A 21,171-nucleotide genomic window follows, 5' to 3' on the forward strand; every position below is an offset into this window, starting at 1 on the left:
CAATGGTGTTATTATGACTTTTCATATGTTGGATGTAGCCTTGTAGCTTGTGTGTCTATAGTACTATTTAACCTTTCTAACTTGCAGTTTACTGCATATCATACTGCCTGTGGTAGGTCATTAGCTGGTAGTTTACCTTGTAGTTACTGATCATATTTTGCACTGCATTTGTTTGAAAGCTATAAGCTACTGGACAATGAGCTAATGTTACATGCAGTAAACTACAAGCTATTGTAAACAACTACTGTAAGCTTAATGTAATTAAGATTAATTAATACAATTCTCCTTACCAGTTAAGTGTTATGACAACTACAAACATGAACTCCCACGAATTTTTAATTTTATTGACATGGGATAAATAAGAGAAAAAGACTATTGCTTACATTAAAGCCTATCAGTGTTGGTAACGTTACCTACCTTAGCACGTTGCGGCAAAGTTGCCGACAGAATATTCTCCTCCTGCAAGCAGACTGACGCTGATTCACCTTCTCAACAAAAAAATTGAACTTCACAGTTCCACAACCATTTCGCATTGACATTTCGTCCAGTGTTTTGAAATGCAGCGCGGAACTGAAGGCGGCGAAACATTTTCAATGACGCAAGCACGCAATGACGTGCACTTGCTAGCCTGTTCCAATGTACATGCTCTCCGAATGCTCAGGAGGAGTCTGGCCTAGGAAGATCTCAACTGATTATCCTCCGGACAGCAGTCTCTCTTTCTTTTTTCTCACTTTTTTCTGTGTGACGCACGCGCCCGCTCGCGGTGTGAGGCGCGTGTCCGCGCTATTCTCCGACATTACGACCTCTTGTACAAAACTAAAGTAACGAGCCAATTTTTTAAATGTAAGGAGTAGAAAGTACCGATATTCGTGTTAAAATGTAAGGAGTAAAAGTAAAAAGTCGCCACAAAAAAAAATAGTAAAGTAAAGTAGAAATATCCTAAAAATCTACTTAAGTACAGTAACGAAGTATTTGTACTTCGTTACTTCCCATCTCTGGTCCTCAGACACGTCTTTATCAAAACAAGATGAAAAAGTTCCTGTTGTTGCTTCTCTTCTGTCACGTCTCATCTCCAGGTAAGATCACATTTTAAATCTTTACTTTACTTTGAACTCAGCTCTGTGTTTAGTTTCTGTGGAGCTCTGGAACCCAGCTGGAGTTTAGTTTCACTTTAACTTCAACTCGAGGCTATCATGTTTTAGATTAACTGAATCATTCTGCCATCATATTTATGATAAAATAATGATATGCGTCTATTTATACTGAATCTATAAACCTTGTTTGACCTTCAGTGAAACACTCACTCAAGTTTTTCCTCACTGGATCTTCTGGAGTCCCAAACTTCCCAGAGCACGTGACTGCTGCAACTGTGGATGAACTTCTGACGGGTTACTGTGACACCAACAAAAAGATAGTAGAACCAAAACAGAACTGGATGAAAACAATTTTAGAAAACAATCCTCAGCAGTTGGAGTTTTACACTCAAAGATGTTCTGAGATTGAGCCAAACCTCTTGAAAGCCAAAATGGATGACTTCAAGCAGCGCTTCAACCAAAGTGGAGGTACAGTATTTATGCATGTTACATTTAACTTTTACTGCTAAACTGTAAAGTGACCTAAACTCATTCCCAACCTGAGATAATGAAATTCTAAACATCAATAGTCAAAATATATTCACAATAACATAAACAGGAAGAGGAAATACAATAAATTTCCCTCATTGACCTGTCAGATAATGTGATTGAGGGCCTTATCATCTGTCTGGACAGGTTTGATTTCAGGAATCCAAATGTTTCATTTGCCATCTGAAGCTTTGTGTTGCTGCATAACGCTTAAAAAGTGAAATAACTAAGATTTTGATATTACATGTTGGAAAATTGGAAGCCTGTCTAGGCTTTTTTTCATCATGTACAGAATAAATATTCTGTTAACAAAGTAAACTTTCATTGCACAAAATCAGACTAATGAAATGCAGCTGCCTTTCCCAGTTGCTAATCCAAGAAGTAGAAAATAATGCAGTAACTGTAACTAGGTTGTGTTGGTCAATTGAACCTGGGACTGCATCCAAGGCTGCAGATGTTAGATAGCACCAGTTGTATGATAACAGAACACAAGGAGGAGAGAGATCAGGTCCTCAGCTGGACACCAAGCAGGGATGGTTCATTTCATGTTCCACATCTGGAACCCTAAACTATGGAGTGACCCACACTGGTGTTCTAACATACACCGCCTGGTGCTACTTGGACATGTCATCAGTGGTGAACCCGAGGCCAACAGGTGTTTCGGGTCTTTAATCAACAGACACCCTCGCTTGGGCAACCCTGCCGGGGGTGATCAGTCTCCTGGGTTCAAGTGGCGTGCTTCTCCACGGATCCCCCCTCCGGATCCACAGCCATCGTGAGGCTTTTTAGGCAACCTCAGAGATGTTCTTTATGGCTCATCTGCACAGTTGTCCTTTAACTCCAAGGAGTTTGATTGTTCGGAGCAACGACTGTCAAAAGCCCGGCAACCGACCTCCACTGGCTCACTACGTGATTTCCAGCCGCTGCACTCCTCCACCAGCTCCGCATACTTGGCTCTCTTGCGCTCATTTGCCTTCTCCAATCTGTCTTCCCAGGGGACAGCTCTGAATCGCTGTATTGATTGTATCTGCCAGAGCATTGAGGACCTGATCATGGCACCAGCGATACCGCCCATCCCCCAAAGCCTTTGGACAGCAGCTGAGGATATGCTCCAGTGTGCCACTCCTTTGGCACAGTTGGCATGCTGGAGAGTCTACTAAGCCCCAGTGGTGTAGGTTGGATGGGCTAGGTAGGAGGTCGTACACCAAGCTGATGAGGAACTTGATGCACAGTGGTTCAGAGCTCTACAGCTCTGCCCAGGTGATCTTGCGCTTCTCTGACTTCTCCCACCTAGTCCAGGCACCTTGCTGTTGCATTTTTTCATTTCATTTATTTATTTATTTAAACAGGGACAACGTACAATATACATTAACCTTAGACAGGAGAAATGCATTATACCAGGTTGTAGCACATGTGCTAGTTTCCACCTGTAGTCCCTGGGCAGGCTGATGTCAACAAATTTAATTGAATAAAAACATTTATCCTATAACCAACATTCAAATGAGCATTAAAATGATCCCACCCTTCATTCATTCCTCAGCATTAATTTACTAATACACTCCCACATACACATCAATTGCTATACATTATGTGAGCATGTTTGTTTTAAAAGAAGCCATTTTTTGGCCCGATATGAATTTTATTTTAAATTTGCACATGTTATCAGCTCTGTTGGCAACTTATTCCACTGTCTGATAGCCACACTTGAAAAAGCTGAGCTGCCAAATGCCGTTTTACACTGTGGAATCCTACACTCACCCCGAGCAGTCGCTCGAGTCGCTCGAGTCGCTCGAGTTGTAATTTCTGAGCTCAGTAAGATATACTTTTTAACCGGAGGAGCTGCAATACCATTTATTATCTTAAACAAAAGACAGATATTTGAATATATGATTATGTTTTCAAAACTTAATATACTATGTTTTTTAAGAATATGACAGTGGTGAAATAGCCGAGATTTCTTGTCATGAACCTTAATAGAACTTTTGTACAATGTTTCCAGGGGCCTTAATGCTGTTTTACATGCCTGTGACCAACTCGTCATGCAGAAACGAAAGTGCGGAATTATCATCGCATTTAGATATAAATTAGATGCATCTATGGTCAAAGAGTTCCTAATATATCTAAACTGTGCTATGTTGATTTTCAACGTGTTGGTTGTCTTTTTAATATGTTTTTTGAAATTTAAATTTGGGTCAAGAATGACTCCTAAATATTTAATTTGGTCAACCCTTGATATTTCCTGACCTTCAATTATGATTTTTGGATCAGTTTTACATGACGAGAGCTTACGGCGGTTTGTAAAAAACATAGAGACCGTTTTGTCAACATTCAAAGTTAAATGAGAGTTTTTTAGCCAAATAGAAATATTTTTCATTTCCTCAGTTAACTTTCGGGCAACATCCTTAATAGTTTTACCATGAATATACACCACTGTATAATCAGCGTACATTATCATTTTAGCATTATTACACACAGACGGAAAATCATTAATATAAAGAGAAAACAACAAGGGCCCTAATATAGAGCCCTGCGGCACACCCATAGTGCATGCTCGTAAGGGAGATAATACATTATTTATTGATACACACTGCTGCCTTGCACTGAGAAAAGATTGAATCCAATTAATTGTACTTATACTAATAGAGAAATTTGTTAATTTATCTATCAGTAATTCATGGTTTACTGTATCAAATGCCTTACGCAAGTCAAGAAAGACCGCCCCTACAACTCCTCCGCTATCCAGACTTGATTTTATTTCCTCTATTAAATAACAACATGCTGTCTCCGTTGAGTATCGTTTTCTGAAACCAAACTGGAGAGGATGTAATGCAGCATTGTAGTCAAGATGTTCCACTAGCCGGGCTGCAACCACCTTTTCAAAGACTTTGGAGATAGTAGGAAGAATGCTTATAGGTCTATAGTTAGAGACCTGGAGCTTGTCTCCTGACTTGTGTATAGGCTTTACTATAGCTGTTTTCAAAGCTGTAGGAAAAATACTTTCATTTATAGACTGATTTATAACTTAAGTTAACACTGGAGTTAAAATTTCCTTGTGCTCTTTTAAAAACACAGAATCAATGGCAAAAATATCCTTAGATTTACTATTATTTAAATGTGATATTACTTTTAAAACTGTCACTTCTTCTACATGAAGTAATTTAAAGAGAGACTCATCACAAGTAAAGCTATGTTCACAAATTGATTTCGGGAACGTGTCTGCCAGGTTCCGCACAGAATCTAAAAAGTAATCATTAAAATGCGTTGCCATCTCTGTATTCTCATTTAAAATAACTCCATTTATTTTCAGTTGCACACGATCACAATGTGTTTTTTCTTTTCCAAGTAATTTATCCATACCTTTCCAAAGAAGTTTACTATTTCCTTTTGCATCTTTAATCAGATTTAAATAAAAATTTGCCTTGGCTTTTCTAAGCTGCGTGGTAACCTTGTTCCTTAGACTTTTATATACATAATGATCAGTAGTCAATTTTGATTTCAGAAAGGTTTTTAGTGCCAGATCTCTCTGCTTCATTAGATCCCAAAGAGAGCTACCAAACCATGGCAATTTCTTTTTATTAGTTTTGTTTCTCTTTAATTCTGTATATTTGGTAACGGTCTCCTGTAAAGTTAAAGTAATATTATTGCATGTATACTCACAGCCTTTACTGTCAACTTTACACTCCCAATCTATTTCATTTAAATCATTCATCAGTGCAATTTGATTTCTCTTAGGAATATGGAACATTTTATTTTTATTTTTTATTTGCTGTTTGTCCCTATACCTGGATTTATTTATTTTTCTAGCAACTAGAGTGAGGTTATGATCTGACAGACCTGTTATTAAATTGTATGTTTTAGTCACCCTATCTGGTTTATTTGTAAATATGAGGTCAATTAAAGTTTGGGATTTTTTTGTTAGTCTAGTTGGCTTGTTTATCATTTGAGTCATTTGTACCGAGTTTGTTAAGTTTTTTCTTTCTTAATTTATCAAGCCAGTTTATATTCAGATCACCCATTAACAGAGTTTCTTTTCTTTCATATATTTTAAGTATTTCAGCTAAGCCAAGATAAAATTCATTTGTCGCATTTGGTGGTCGATATACAGCAAGTAAAATGAATGACATTTGTGCTAGGTTTTGTTCTAGGATTCCATAGTACCGATGCATGATTAACTGTTTGAAAAAGTTTAGTGTTTCGTTGTTTGGAGGTGACAATAGTCTGCAGCGAGCTGAGTTCTGCAGTTTTGGACACACAGCATGTTAAGATGTTACCTTGTGGCATGGAGGTCACTGGTGTTGCCGTGGATGTATTCAGCTGTGGTGAATGTTGTACGACCATAGGGCCAGGATTTGCATGAACATCCCCGCATAGCAGTAGCATAATGCAAAGAATCGTCGCATTTCCTCGCTGAACTTTTGCGTGACGACCCACTCTCCGTGCACGTAGCTGACCACGTAGCTGACCGCGGTGATCATCCTGGCAAACGGCTCGCCCACCGTCCAGCACGTTAGAGTAGATTATATACTGGCTCCACGAATCCAAGGGACCAGCGAGCGTCTTTGGCACACCACCAAGTGAGTTTGAGCGTTCACCACCAAGTGAGTTTGAGCGTTCACAAGCAGCTACCCAGCTCCCATACATTTGCGTAGTAGAGAGAGCCATCAGGTAAAGCAACACAATTAGCATACTTAAGGCCCGAGCATTGATATCTTTTGTCAATGGCCACAATGTCCAGATGGTTACGGCAGTTTTTATATCAGGCGGCTTCCCAGGTGTCTTTAGGATAGGTGAAGAATCAGCGCCTGCCAAGCTGCTGCTACTACTACCTGCTGCCGCTGCCGCCATGTTCTCCAAGCCGTGACCATCTTGGTCAGGCGATCTTTCTCCACCTCTGCCCGCACCTCATCTTGCACCAACTGACACTGTAACTTTGTATATTACATTACATGTCATTTAGCTGACACTTTTATCCAAAGAGATTTACAATTAAGTGCTTTCAACTGTGAAGGTTCAAACTCCAGACAACAAGTAGTAAGTGCAAGTACATTAGCTTTAAATAAGCAAAGCTACAAAGAGAGAAATGAAAGTGCAGGTTCAAGATTCATTCAAGAAGGTTTTTTTTTTATCCGAGGTGTAGTCGGAAGAGATGTGTTTTTAGCCTTCGGCGGAAGATGTGTAGGCTTTCGGCCATCCTAATATCGGTGGGGAGCTTTTTCCACCATTTGGGAGCCAGGACAGTGAACATCGGGATTTCATTTAGTGATTAGTTCTCCCTCGCTGTGAGGGGGCAGCAAGCAGTTTGGCTGATGCAGAACGAAGTGGGCGGGTTGGGGTATATGGTTTAACCATGTCCTGGATTTAGTCTGGGGCTGATCCGTTCGTGGCCCTGTATGTAAGTACTAGTGTTTTGAAGGGGATGCGGGCAGCCACTGGTAACCAGTGAAGGGGGCGGAGGAGCGGTGTAGTGTGAGAGAACTTGGGGAGGTTGAAGACAAGCCGAGTTGCTGCGTTCTGAATGAGCTGCAGAGGTCGGATGGCACATGCAGGCAGGCCAATCAGGAGGGAGTTGCAGTAGTCTAGACGTGAGCTGACTAGAGCCTGAACCAGAACCTGAGCCGCCTTCTGCGTTAGAAGGGGACGTATCCTTCTGATGTTATGCAGCATGTATCTACACGATCGGGTAGTTGCAGCAATGTTGGCAGTGAAGGAGAGTTGGTTGTCAAGTGTCACACCCAGGTTTCTAGCAGTCTGGGTGGGGACTACCACAGAGTTGTCAATTGTTATAGTCAGGTCTTGGGTAGGAGAGAACTTCCCTGGAAGGAAAAGGAGCTCAGTCTTGTCAAGGTTGAGTTTCAGATGGTGTGTGGACATCCAAGAAGAGATGTCAGTCAGACAGGCTGAGATACATGCTGCTACTTGAGTTTCAGACTCAGGAAAGGAGAGAATTAGTTGGGTGTCATCTGCGTAGCTGTGATAAGAAAAGCCGTGCGACTGAATGACAGACCCGAGAGAGTTGGTGAACAGAGAAAAGAGGAGGGGACCCAGGACTGATCCCTGAGGAACCCCAGTTTTGAGTGGGCAAGGATCTGAGCTAGATCCTCTCCAAGCTACCCGATAGGTTCCGTCTGCCAGGTAAGATGTGAGCAATGCGATATAGGCTATATATAACAGTTGGATGTGCACAGAATGCACACTTGTTTCATTGCCATCAGCAGTCATCTGGGAATGTACAGAGTAGTTACTATTTAAGCTGTGAAATAGAAATGGGGTTCCATCACCCATAACAACCTCTCCTTCAAACACCACGCCAATCAAATCAGCAAAACTCCCTATTGTGGGAGTAATGTTGTTTTATTTTTTTTATGTATTGCTTTATATGATCATTTTAATTAATGTAAAGTGTCTTTAAGTACTGTCAAAAGCATACATAAAATGTATTATTATTATTATTATTAATAATAATTACAGTCTGTTTCTCAGGTGACCACATTCTCCAGAGGATGACTGGCTGTGAGTGGGAAGATGAGACTGGAGAGGTCAATGGTTTTGATCAGTATGGTTATGATGGAGAAGACTTTCTAGCATTGGACCTCAAGACATCGACATGGATCGCTCCAAAACCCCAGGCTGTCATCATCAAACAAAGATGGGATGCTGAGATATCTAGAAATAAATACAATGAGAATTTCCTCACTGAGATTTGTCCTGAATGGCTAAAGATGTATGTGGACTACGGCAAGAGGTTTCTGCTGAGAAAAGGTAGAATCACATTTGAGAGAGTTAACCTGCTAAACATCAACATGCTGTTAAAATTAGCTCAAAGCGTCGCTGTACATCAGAACAACCTCAGAGCTGCTAGCATGGCTTTAAACTCTTAGGGCCTGATTTACTAACACTAGTGCAGTTTGCGCTGCGTCTGTTTATGCGAGTTCGGTAATAACGCACGCTATGCTTCCACATTTTGCGTAGTATTTATCAACCCTGGCACCCATCAGGCAATCAGCGTCCTTCTCCGCCCACTATACCGTAAATTGCGCTGTAGCAAAGCGGTACTGGTGCTATGATACGGCTGAGTGCAGACTGCGATATTCCCACTGCTGATGCTAGGACTGTTTGAAATGATCCTGATGCCAATATTTGTAATGTAGCGAGGAGTTTAACAACTGCTGGAATGGGATGTGAACGCTGAGTGGGAGATTCAGTGTCATCTTTGATTTCTTCCAGTAACTCTAATATTACATGGCTGCTTGATCTGTAACGCTAAATGATGTTGTGTTCACTGACAAAGTGTAATTCTTGTGTTTAAAAATATTTTCAGCCTCGCCTATGGCTTCGTCTTGCTCAAATTACTGTTGCCATTTCACCAGCGGCATAAAGGTCTACGAGGAAACTCGATTGCAGCTGGTTTAGACCTGCTTTTAAGAGGTGGAGAATTTCCCCCCGAGATAAGTGGGCGTCTTACTGACAGTCTTTGTAAATACCACGGAATATATAATTAGGTGCACTTTGCGCTTATCCTCCCACCTTTTTGGGTGGAACTCCCACTTTCCCCACGACCCTCCCACGAACGCATATTGAAAGCGCAACTTGTCTCTTCTCGCTCATGTGGCAGACAATCTGCGATTCTACCCAAGTGCGCCCTGTTTGTAAATATGCCGCATCGGTTACGTCCGTCTTTGCAACCAATTAGCGCCTGGAAACAGGCGCAAACGGCTTGATAAATCTAGCCCTTAGTCTTGTTGGTTGATGTTCACACCTTTTGTTAACAATTCCCTACTGTATTTTTCTTCATTTTTCTTTTTCTGTTGTTTTCTTTCCATTCATGTTTGACCTTTCTCATCTCTCTCTCTCTCTCTCTCTCTCTCTCTCTCTCTCTCTCTCTCTCTCTCTCTCTCTCTCTCTCTCTCTCTCTCTCTCTCTCTCTCTCTCTCTGCAGATCTTCCCTCAGTGTCTCTCCTCCAGAAGTCTCCCTCCTCTCCAGTCAGCTGCCACGCTACAGGTTTCTACCCTGACAGAGCCATGATGTTCTGGAGGAAAGATGGAGAGGAGCTTCATGAGGACGTGGACCTCGGAGAGATCCTCCCCAACCACGATGGATCCTTCCAGATGAGTGTTGACCTGGACCTTTCATCAGTCCCAGCTGAAGACTGGAGGAGGTACGACTGTGTGTTTCATCTCTCTGGTGTGGAGGATGACATCGTCACCAAACTGGACAAAGTAGAGATCAGGACCAACAGTGGTAAGACTGGAATAGGAAGTGACAGAAAGATGTGTTTAGTTTACTTCAGTTGTCCTGAAGTTCATGATTTATTGATTTGTCACCTTTCTGATGCTGTGTGTAAGCCTACTGTTTGATATCTTGTGGCCATACTACCACATACACACAAAAAGCCTGAACTGCCAGTTAGCGGGCTAGCTCCGTCAGCCTTTATTTCAGAGACACATTTGTACAGTTGACTGCTGTCTTAAGACTGATTACAAACTTTACTATTTCACCGAGCAGTTTAAAGCTAACAGGACAGCTTCCTCTGTTGGGTGGAGCTCTAAACAAAAGTGTCTTTTTGGTGGTTTAGCTTTTGTCATCTAGTTTAATATGGAACAAGCAAGTCATTTTTTTGTTTTTGATTTTAAACTATTGCACACAATGCATGCAATTAATTCATAAGTCATGTGTGTACAGTAGGTATAATACCCAGATGAATTTACTTCTGTTCTAACCTGTTTTGTCTATCTGGTTGTTGACATGTTGTTATTTGTTCAACAGAAAATCCTTCAGACAGGACCATTCCCATCACTGCTGCAGTGGCTGTTCTTGCTGTCGTCCTCGCCGCTGCCACTGGATTCAGTTTTTACAAAAAGAAGAAAGGTGAGAGAGGAGAATGGAAAAGTTATCTAGTCTACTTTTGGATTTGCAGTTTACAAAAAAGAAGAAAAGTGAGAGACCAAAGGAGGAAACGATTTTCTCATTTACTTGCAACAAGCAACCAACAGAGAGACTGTAGCATGATGATTATGATGATGATGATTATGATAAATGTAAAAGGTGAAGGGTAAAATATATTTATTTAACATAAATATGAGAATGAGTAGGAGAGGATCAGATTCAATGGGAAAAGGTGACAAATTATGTTTCCAACTGTGACAACTGAAATGATTTCTCTTCTCTTCTTGTTTCAGCCAAACTCCCTCCACAATGTGAGTAGAACTTGTTTTTATTCTATTGTATCTGGTCTGACACACTGTTACCAGGATGTGTTACTGCAAAACAGACTTGAGTAAAGACATGGAGAGAAATAGGCCTTTTGTGTACATATAAAAAGTCTTAGATCTTTGAGTTCAGCTCATGAAAAATGGGGGCAAAAACAAAAGTGTTGCACTACTACACTACTGGTCAAAAGTTTTAGAGCACCCCAATTTCTTTTGTTTTTTATTGAAATTTTAGCAGTTCAACTCCAATGAATAGCTTGAAATAATGTACATTTCAGTACTTTACAAAAAGGCCTTTTTCAGGGAACAAGAAATGGGTTAATAATGTAAAGCTGTTCTGCAGCAATGGAGGTTGATAAAGCTTTTAAAGTTGGTGCTACCAATTCCCACAGGTGTTCCAACTTGTCTGGATTACTTACAACCCCCTCTGTTTGTATAAAAGTATTGTTGGAACACACTGTGGTATCGTACCTTCGTCAGCATTATTTGAACAGTATTGTACTGCAGAAAGTAGTGTGTTGCCATAAAAATGGCGGGAAAAGGCAATTAACAATGGAAGAGAGACAGACCATCATAACACTTAAGAATGTTGGTCTTTACTACAGAGAAATTGCGAAGAAAGTCAAGGTGTCAGTGAGTACACTATTCTTCACCATCAAAAGCCAGAAACTGGGGGAAACTCTGACAGGAAGAGGTCTGGCAGACCCAAAGCCACAACAGAATCAGAAGACAAGTTTCTGAGAGTCAACAGCTTGGTGATAGGCGGCTCACAGGACAACAGCTTCAAGCACAGCTTAATGGTGGTCGTAATAAGCAAGTCTCAGTTTCAACTGTAAAGAGGAGACTTGCAGCTGCAGGTTTGATAGGTCGAGTTGCAGCAAGAAAGCCATTGCTAAGACGTCAGAATAAGAAAAAGAGGATTGCTTGGGCCAAGAAACATCGTCAATGGACTACTGAAGACTGGAAGAAGGTGTTATGGACTGATGAATAAAAATTTGAAATCTTCGGTTCATAGTAGGCAAAAGGATGGTTCCTCAGTGTGTGACATCAACTGTCAAACATGGAGGAGGAAGCGTGATGGTCTGGGGCTGTTTTGCTGGATCCAGGGTCGGTGGTTTGTACAGAGTGAAAGGCACCCTGAACCAAAACGGCTACCACAGCATTTTGCAGCACCATGCAGCACCCTCTGGTATGGGCCTAGTTGGTCAGGGGTTCATCCTACAGCAAGATAATGACCCAAAACATAAGTCCAAGCTATGCCAGAACTACCTTAGCAAAAAAGAAGAAGATGGTAAGCTTAAAAACATGGAGTGGTCAGCACAGTCACCAGGCTTAAACCCCATTGAGCTGGTTTGGGATGAACTGGACAGAAAATTTGATTGGTCATATATATATGACCAATATATATGGTTATATATATATATATATATATATATATATATATATATATACACAGTAACAGTGTCTTTTTCCTTACAGCTCCTGACAACAGCTCTGAGCTCTCTGAGAACCTGAATCCAGAGACCTGATTTACAAACACATCCTGCACTGGTAAAGCAGTAAACTCTTCACATGCAGTTAAACAGTTTGTGTGTGTGATTAATATCCTTTCTGTATTATAGGTTTGTATACTCAAACATTCAGTTCATATACTCACTATATAACTATATAACTCTATTTGTATTCTATCTAGATATGCATATGGTTTGGGTCCTATAGATAAACTACTGTAACATGTATGGAACCATCCCAATGAAGTAGGGGTAAATAAAATGTCCTCTCTGGTGTTTGACAACTTGACAGAAACATCCTGATTATTTAGCTTAATTAAAAGAAAAATGTTGTGTAAATATTTTGATTATATATTTCTTTTAAAGTGTGGTTTTGGTCTTTAAGAATCTCAGCCAACACTCAGCATGTCAGATGTGTTTGATATTCTCATATTTTGTATTTTATTTTATTAATGTCAAATAAAATTACTCTTAAATTAAAAATGCATCAATTTCAGTTTTGTTCTGTTGTCAGAGTAAGTCAGTGTGAAAACTTCTGACTCAGATTTATAAGATTTTAACCCTCATGCCCTCCTTTAAAAAAAACTTACTCTCGACACCTTCGTGGCAAAAATGTCCACGCACACAAAAACTGCTATTAAATCATATATCAATATATTTTTCTAGCCCAAACAAAAAGCTTTAGTGGAAGCAGGCAGGAACAGGTAACAGAGACTCAGATGAAACCGTTTACACAGAACCAGAACATAAATAGGAACAGGGCTTTGATAAACTATTTACTGATTAAACAAAAAAGGTCAAGTTATTGGAAACTAGCCACATGAAGATTAGCATGAGTTGAGTCAGGAAGACTATCTAATGCTTCTTACTCCTTCTCATTCACCTTCCTCTCCTCCTGCTTCCCCTGATCAGCTGATTGGGAGCGTGTAGTCTTTTAGTTTAAAGCAACCAGATTTAGTTACAATCTCTATCAGCCTATCACATTCTTGCTGTCAATATTTAAATGTTCTCCTCTTCGTCGCTTTCACCGTAAATCGTCGCGACCCTCCTCCCTGTTCACCTCAGTTCATCATTTCCATCATTCATATGTGTATATAAGACATGTCAGTATGGATAATTGTCATTTAAAAAGTACAGATATCAGTGATCAAACAGATGTGGTTGTCATGAAGATAAAATGGTAGGATGAGTATTTCGCTAAAGATCTGTCAGGTCGGCTTTTAAATGTCACATTGGAAATATAGGGATTTGTCATGGTGTTTTATTTGACAAATTGATTTCCGGAAGTTCATTCATCAGCCTATGCTCAAAAAACGTTTTATATATATATATGTGTGTGTGTGTGTGTGTGTGTGTGTGTGTGTGTGTGTGTGTGTGTGTGTGTGTGTGTGTGTGTGTGTGTGTGTGTGTGTGTCAATGTCGGCAAAGGTCTAACGGAAATAAAATCGTAAATCGTCAAAATCTCATATGATTTTCTAGTTTTTTTTGGTTCGTTCCAAAGGTCAGACATGTATTTATGATCAGTCCAGAGATAATGTAAGCTTTTGCTATTAATATAATATACTTCATGTTCAAAATATAATGCCTAGTGCTAGTAGGCCTAGGTTTATTAGTCACATTCTTCCACTTAAGTAGCCTAAACTTAAAATGAACTATCGCTACTTACCTTAGCCTAGCCTACTGCATGCAAAATGGTACAATGGTGTGGCTATCCATATTTGAAAATACATGTTAATTAATTTAAACATTTGAATGGTTTACTTTGTACATCAGCAAGGCTGCAATACAATGTGATGTAAGAGCCAGTCACCTGAGTTTATACATGTTTCCACAATAAAACACAAAATAGTAAATTATTATTTGAGTATTTTTATCAACTCTAATATCTGATCGTTTGTCTCATTTCTTACATTGTTTATATAAATATTAAAGTTAGTTTTGTTTGTGATTTAAAGGGTTGATAGAATGATTATACAGGGTATTTCACACTGTTCCTTATGGTTTCCTAATGGGGTATGTAACATTGGTTGGGCTGAAAATTTGATTGGCCCTTATGCATCCCTGTGTTTTGGCCCTATTTGTAACAAGAGCTTTTCTTCCAAATATGGTATTCTCATGAATATTTAGATGAGCTGCACGCTGATTGGTTGAGCGACTTGCCATATGCACACATTAGAGACACGCGCTGATTGGTTGTGCGAATTGCCATACGCACACATTAGAGACGCGCGCTGATTGGTTGGGCGAATCCCCAATACACACACATTCGAGACGCGCGCTGATTGGTTGAGCAAATCCCCAATACACATACATTAGAGAAGCGACAGAATCTCATATTCCAGACACTGCAATGTTTCATTACCAAATTCACTTCTGAGACGTTTTTAAGTGAGAAATCAACTATATGGGCCGTTTTACAAAATTTGATGGCTAATTGCAAATTTGGTAAGACGTGTCGCACTTTAGGAGCTCCACACAGTCTGACGAGAAAGCGGCAGCCTGCTGGGCTCCATACCCAGCGCAAAGTCACCCTTTGTGGATACTGCACTACGGGGCTCCACAGCCGGCTGCTGGCATAACTATAATATATTTACGGTTTATTTCCCACGTAAACATTCTTCTTATAAAGCTAACCGTTGTGTCCGGATTTGATTTTAAGGCATTTTAATGAACGCGCGGCGCTTTTGTAGGACGAGCAGCTGCTAGCTATATGTCCCATTCATTACAATGGGGAAATACCGCAGCTTGCTCACTTTCACATAACTAAAGTATATTTACAGTTTGAATTTCGTCACGGCATGAAAATTACAGGTTCCTCGAGGTCTTACAAAGCTTAGCTAACACTTGTCCGATTTCGGATTTCAATTGAATGTATTTTTGTGAATGTCAGAGTTAGGAGGAGGCTAGCTAGCTCTCACTGATGGACTCCATTTCACCGCGGCTCTATCAATGAGACTCGCGGACAAGAGGCGTTTATTTCCCCGATTGTTACTGTAGTTTTAAATAACTCAACACACATATCCATTATAAGATTATATTATATGTATTGAGCACCGGGCCGCCGGCCGAGCTCAATCGAGCTCACAGCAGGCCGGGGTCTGTAACGGAGGACAGGCACGGCGGCGATGTAGCAACCCAGGCAGCACCAGCGCTAAACTCCGACACACAGTCTGACAAAATTTGCAATTAGCCATCCATTTTCGTAAAACGGCCCATATTTGAACTTTATATGGTTGATTTCTCGCATAAAAAAGTTTCAAAAGTGAATTTTGTAATGGAATAGCAGAGATCTGCGTGACCTAGATTCAGAAGACTACCTGATCTCAGGTCAGTTGTGTAGCCTATGTAAATGTTGGGGCGTGACCGTTCTCTTAATACACCCACAGCTGTGACAAAGGTTCCGGATTTTGAGACGCTTGCGTAAGCAACTAGCTTTGTTGAGATTTGCCCGTTTTCAGCGGCAGTTTCAAAAAATTAGATTTTCATAGTAAAGGGGTGTCAGTGGGATTTTGAGCTTCTATGTATGTCCTATTTACCCACCGAACTGTCGTTATTCAACTATGACAGGGTAAAATCGGTTTTGCATTCTATCACCCCTTTAAAAGTGTAGCTTTATAATAATAAAACAAAACAAAGAGACTAATTAATGTGTTAATACAAAGAATATTTATTATAATCAGTTCACAGATCTGAGTCCAAACAGAAACTTCACCCTTCTGAACTAAGATTTTCTGCTTCAAAGTGAAGTTTAAACAGACTGAAATGTCCAGGCTCACCCTCCACTATTTATTAATTTATTTCTGCATGTATTTATTTATTTAACGAGACTTAAAGTCATGTTTCGTCATCCACAGTCCCGCCAGACTCCCTTTAGGAAACCTCTGATTTAAGCTCAGTCCTGGTTCTGATTCACTTTTTTTATCTTATTTTTATTTTCTTATTTCTATCTTTATTTTTAATTTAATACATACTGTGTACATATACTTATATTGTTTATACCTATACTTATATTGTTTAATATTCCATTTAGAGAATGTGTGATGTGCACCAACAACACCCAAACAAATTCCTTAAGTGTTAAAAAACGTACTTGGCAATAAAACCCTTTCTGATTCTGTTTCTGATTCTGATTCTGAAGAGATGCTGCCGCCGGACAAGGAACTCTCCGCCTCCCGCCGCTGGAGCTCAGATTGCAGGTCGAAGGCGGCATATTATATATCATAAAACACATTCTCACCTTTGAAATGTTATCCCTTGCTGTTTTTTTTATTCATTTAACAGTTTGGCATCTTTAGTGCTGATGATCCTGCGCCACTGAACTCTATCTATCGATCTGCGCTCGATTGCTGTTCCTTCATCCTCCAACTACCTGGATGTCTGTCTCAGTAACTTGAAATTGAATTTGGTGATCTGAATCTGAATTGTGAGAACTGAATGTGAGGATATATAGAGAGTTGAATTTCAGTGAGGATCAAATTCAGATTCAGTTTTTCAATGCAATGATTCAAGTTTAGCTATTCAAATTCAAATATAAATGATTCAAATTCAGTTTCTGGTGGCACATATTTCAGCCCATAGAAAAGAGTCAAAGGCGGTAATGTTATACCCCTGAATAGGGGAAGAAATAACTTCAGTTAAAACAATAGTGACTGTTCAGCTCTCAAGTCAGTAGTTTAATGACTGGAAATAACAATACAGGTTAAGGTTACACAAAATATAAACCAAGAAAAGTACATTACCTGAATAGGGGAAGAAATAACTTCAGTTACAACAGTAGCGACTGTTCAGCTCTCAAGTCAGTAGTTTAATGACTGAGACGCTGGCCAAGAGCTCTCCCTACAGGCTGTGCAACGGAAGTGATGTAACTGGCTACTTTCCTTTTTTTTCCTTGGTCCAGCAGAGAGAAACAAGAGTTCCCTCCCAGGCTGTCCATGATGTTCTGTATTCTTGGAATCGGCTGATGGTTTTCCTATTCAACTCACGATAATCAATACACAAGCATAAACCCCCACACTTTTTACTGACACAGACTACTGGAGGTAGGTGTTCATCTCTTAACATTGTTCGTACATCTTTCTTTTCAGGCTCAGAGAGATGGCTCAAGTCAACTGTAGTATCCCAAACTTCACTGGAGATTTCTGTGTCCACATGTACAGTGCTCACTGTGGCTGACAAGTCAGCGTTAGGCTGTTGAAGGACTGGGGCGGGGTAAACAGCTTGGATGGGATGTACTGTTCCAATAATTGTTTTCCCAGCTAGCACAATATCATGGTCTGTGGGGTTCTGTACATCAACAACAATAAATGGCTTTACCCCCTTTCTCAGTTTTACAAGGGTGTCACAGAACTCTAGCCCCTCTGCCCACTGTGGGTTTACATCGGGCTCAAATATCAGAGTGGTGTCTTCCTGAAAAGAGGATGCTTGTACACGGCATTCTACTTTAACAGATGTGCTTTGGTACCTTTAATTTCTCTTTTGTAGTTCTAACCATGTACTCTTGGTTCGGGCCAGTACTCACTTGTTCCACACAGGTTTGAACATCATCTGTCTCATAGCCAGGAAATGCTACGGTAACAATCTGGACCAGTTGGTGTTTGTCGGTTGTGTTGGACTGTTTTAGCTCTGTATCAACGATGAGTCCTATTACATTAGAGCCGATGATGGAACGGGTAAGACTGGCACCTTTCATGACAAGTGTAGGAACAATCACATCTACTGTTGGAACTCCATCAGAGGCTAATTTGAAATTGACTTCAACCCAGCCGGTATATGGCATACTTTCTCCATTAGCTGCAGTGATATCGAGAATCTTGTCTTCTTCCAGTAATTCTCTAATGTCTCTGAGCTTTACATTTGGCACATTTTCCTCCCTCCATTTCTCATCCACTATTGTTACCTGCGAGTCCCATAAAGCTCTAGTCATTTTGCCTTGGATGTAACAGTCAATTAGGTATTTCTTTCCTATTAGTGGGGTCATATTTTGTTTTGGTGCTTTGGCTTGGATGGCCTCACATGAGGTCTGTGCACAGTGGTTTCTATGGGCAGTCCAGTGCTCAACCTGACATGATTTGGAACAATAAAATGCCTTTTTGCATGATGCACATTGCCTGAGCCTCACCTTATCCCCTTCCATGCCACAGTGTATACATTGCTGGGACAATTTTGTGGGGTGAGTCACTCCCTGCCCCGCTGGAGCGACCCTTGTCCATTTCAAGAACCCCCTCTAAACTTTCTTGGTCCTCTCATCCTGCAGCCAGCTGAGTAATGTTCGTTGTTGCCACACCTGAAGCAATGCTTACAGTCCTCATTATTGTTCTGCTGACAAGCAAAAAATTTACTTCTGCACCGAGGGGCTGGTGGAGGAAATAAGGGCTGTGGACATGTGGTTGTACTGAGTGTGGTTGTCATAACCTGTCGTGGACCACTGTCCTGCTGGTAGCGCTTGTGATGGTGGTGGGGCTGTCATTTGCCGGATGACACCGTTTTGTGGGACTTCTACTTGATTTGGGTGCTGCACCGGTGAGCACTGTGGTTTCTGTATACATTCTTTAATTTGAGAAAGGTCTGCTTTCAAGTCACTCAAAAGAGCTATGTCACCGCATCTCTTTTAGTTCAGATAAAATATCGGGCTGCACTTTACTGCTAGTCTGCTGGACTGTTTTTACTGTAAGACTGTCGCTGGTCTGAGCAGAATGGATGGCTGCAGAGCGTTGTGGTGTCAACATTCTCCTCTTATCCTGTCTCTCACTCTCATAGGCACAGGAAGTGTTCAATTTTTCCAGTAACAGTTCATCAGAGACATTTTGTAGTTCAAGGTATGGTTACAGGTCACCTTTTATGTTATCACTTTGCAAGCCAGTCAACACTGTGTGAAGGAACATGTTCTGGACCAGACCTGGGTCATATTTTAATCCTGACTCTGATTCTTGTGAGGCAAATAAGACCTTCTGTCTCAAATCTTCTGTCATCTGTGCCCTGGCACAGATGACAAACTTGTGAGGGGTCTCTTTTGCAGCTTGTGCTTCAGAACTTAATTATTTGTACAGGTCTGTTGCACTTTTTTCCTGATAGTGGCACCTGAGGATCTGTCTCAGTGTGGGTAATGCCAGGTCAGTCTTTCCCTCTAGGTAGCTGCGGAGTTGCATGCCAGGAGTGATGGCTCTTATCACAGCATCCACTATTTCAACCTTGGTTAGACCATGTTCTATCTGCCGTGCTAAACTGGAAAAGGTAAGGTGATCTTTCTGTCCAGGCTCACCAATTTAGCCAGATATTTTAAGATCTTTATGCCATGACTGAGGAGAGACTGGAGGGGGAGCAGTATAAGGGACTGACATTCTACTGTAGGTCCTGGCTGGCTGTGCCTTCTTTTCTGGTTTTTCACCATCATTGTGTTTCTGCAGCAGTGATAATCTCAGTTGCAGGGTCTCAATTTCCTTAATCAATTTAGCCTGTTCCTCCATTATATCTTTTGCTTGACTTTGCTGTCTATCTTGCTCATTATCCTGTTTTGTCTGTTCATTGTCATTTTGAACTGGTTCAGTTATCTCGCTGAACCCTCATTTATTAGATCCATCAAACACAAGAGTTCAGCCATACCTTTGTCCTCCAGTTCTTCCAACTCTTTTCTTTGCAGGTGGTTGCTTATAAGTGAAATGAGTGCAGTTCTGTTCTTGCCACTTACACACTCAAACTTTGGACCAGCAATAGTCAAAAAGTCACATAAACCCTCAAGCCTTTCTCTTGGCAGCGTGCATAGTGCTTGTATGGCCTCCAGTTGCAGTTTCTCTAGCTCCGATGACTCCATTTTCTATGCGGTGAAGGGGACAGTAGAAGGCTGTGTTAGCGTTAGCTCTACTTAGCGGCGTTAGCTCTCCTGGTAACGTTGTCGTACCTCAGATAGCAAGCGGCTGTGATCAGATATCCCGCAGCCCACAGTTGCTACATTAGCACCCGATGTCACCGGTCTGGGTAATTTGAAGGGTTGAGTGACAAATGGGTTTACTTTAGCAACTTGAAAAGCTAGCCCACATTGCTCTCATCCCAGCGGTGCCTCCAAAATGTTTTACCCCTGAACAGGGGAAGAAATAACTTCAGTTAAAACAATAGCAACTGTTCAGCTCTCAAGTCAGTAGTTTAATGACTGTGATGCTGGCCAAGAGCTCCACCTACAGGCTGCGCAACGGAAGTGATGTAACTGGCTACTTTCCTTTTTTTTCCTTCTTATGGACCTTTTTCACAGCAGACATTTTTGACTTGTCATAGTAGGAAAAGCACAGCAGAAATTGATAACCTTAACGATGGCTCAATTCCATCAAGTGTCCCAGTAAGCTGTTTCAGTGAGTCAGCATGCACAATACCAGGGCCTCTCCTAAGTGGAATGCAGCCATCACCATAACATAACATTTGAATACACCTGTGCTTTTCCTACTATTCCTACTTTTCCTACTATGACATAACATGTGTGCCGTGAAAAATGTCTATTAGAATCAAACAAAGAACAACATAAACTGTTATGGTTTCGGTGTTTTGTTTTGCATTTTGTCCCATTTCTGTTGCCTGTTTGTTCATTTCTGTTGCCTTATTGATTTCTGTATGTTTTCTGTGTCTGCATTTTCTGTATATTTCTGTTCCCTGTTGTGTTGATGTATTGTGTATTGTGTGTTTCGGTTAATTCCTGTGTTCTCTGTTATCCCTTGTGTTGCCTAGTGTTGTGTCAAGTGTCTGTGTTTAGTTGATGTCATGTTTTCTATCTGTTTTTCCTGCTTCCTGTTTTATTTTGATAGTCTGGTTTTCTGTCTTGTCTTGTCTTGTCCGATTTACTTCCTGGG

The 21,171-nt window shown here is 40.8% G+C and overlaps 1 protein-coding gene across 6 annotated transcripts in view; it reads left to right on the forward strand.

Moving 5' to 3' along the window:
• The first annotated feature begins 938 nt into the window (after positions 1 to 938).
• LOC120571347 (major histocompatibility complex class I-related gene protein-like) overlaps positions 939 to 21,171 on the forward strand; it is a 29,437-nt gene continuing 9,204 nt past the window's right edge. The window contains exons 1-7 of one of the 6 annotated variants that reach the window (XM_039820247.1): positions 939 to 1,076; positions 1,293 to 1,562; positions 8,091 to 8,381; positions 9,559 to 9,861; positions 10,387 to 10,488; positions 10,800 to 10,817; positions 12,309 to 12,380. In XM_039820247.1, the coding sequence (XP_039676181.1) occupies positions 1,028 to 1,076; positions 1,293 to 1,562; positions 8,091 to 8,381; positions 9,559 to 9,861; positions 10,387 to 10,488; positions 10,800 to 10,817; positions 12,309 to 12,358 (1,083 nt within the window). In that variant the 5' untranslated portion in view covers positions 939 to 1,027 and the 3' untranslated portion in view covers positions 12,359 to 12,380. Of the gene's footprint in view, positions 1,077 to 1,292; positions 1,563 to 8,090; positions 8,382 to 9,558; positions 9,862 to 10,386; positions 10,489 to 10,799; positions 10,818 to 12,308; positions 12,625 to 21,171 lie in introns of those variants that run through there. The other 5 variants (XM_039820246.1, XM_039820248.1, XM_039820250.1 and 2 more) reach the window with 5 other exon arrangements.

The sequence above is a fragment of the Perca fluviatilis genome, chromosome 13, assembly GCF_010015445.1.
Source record: "Perca fluviatilis chromosome 13, GENO_Pfluv_1.0, whole genome shotgun sequence".
NCBI lineage: Eukaryota > Metazoa > Chordata > Actinopteri > Perciformes > Percidae > Perca > Perca fluviatilis.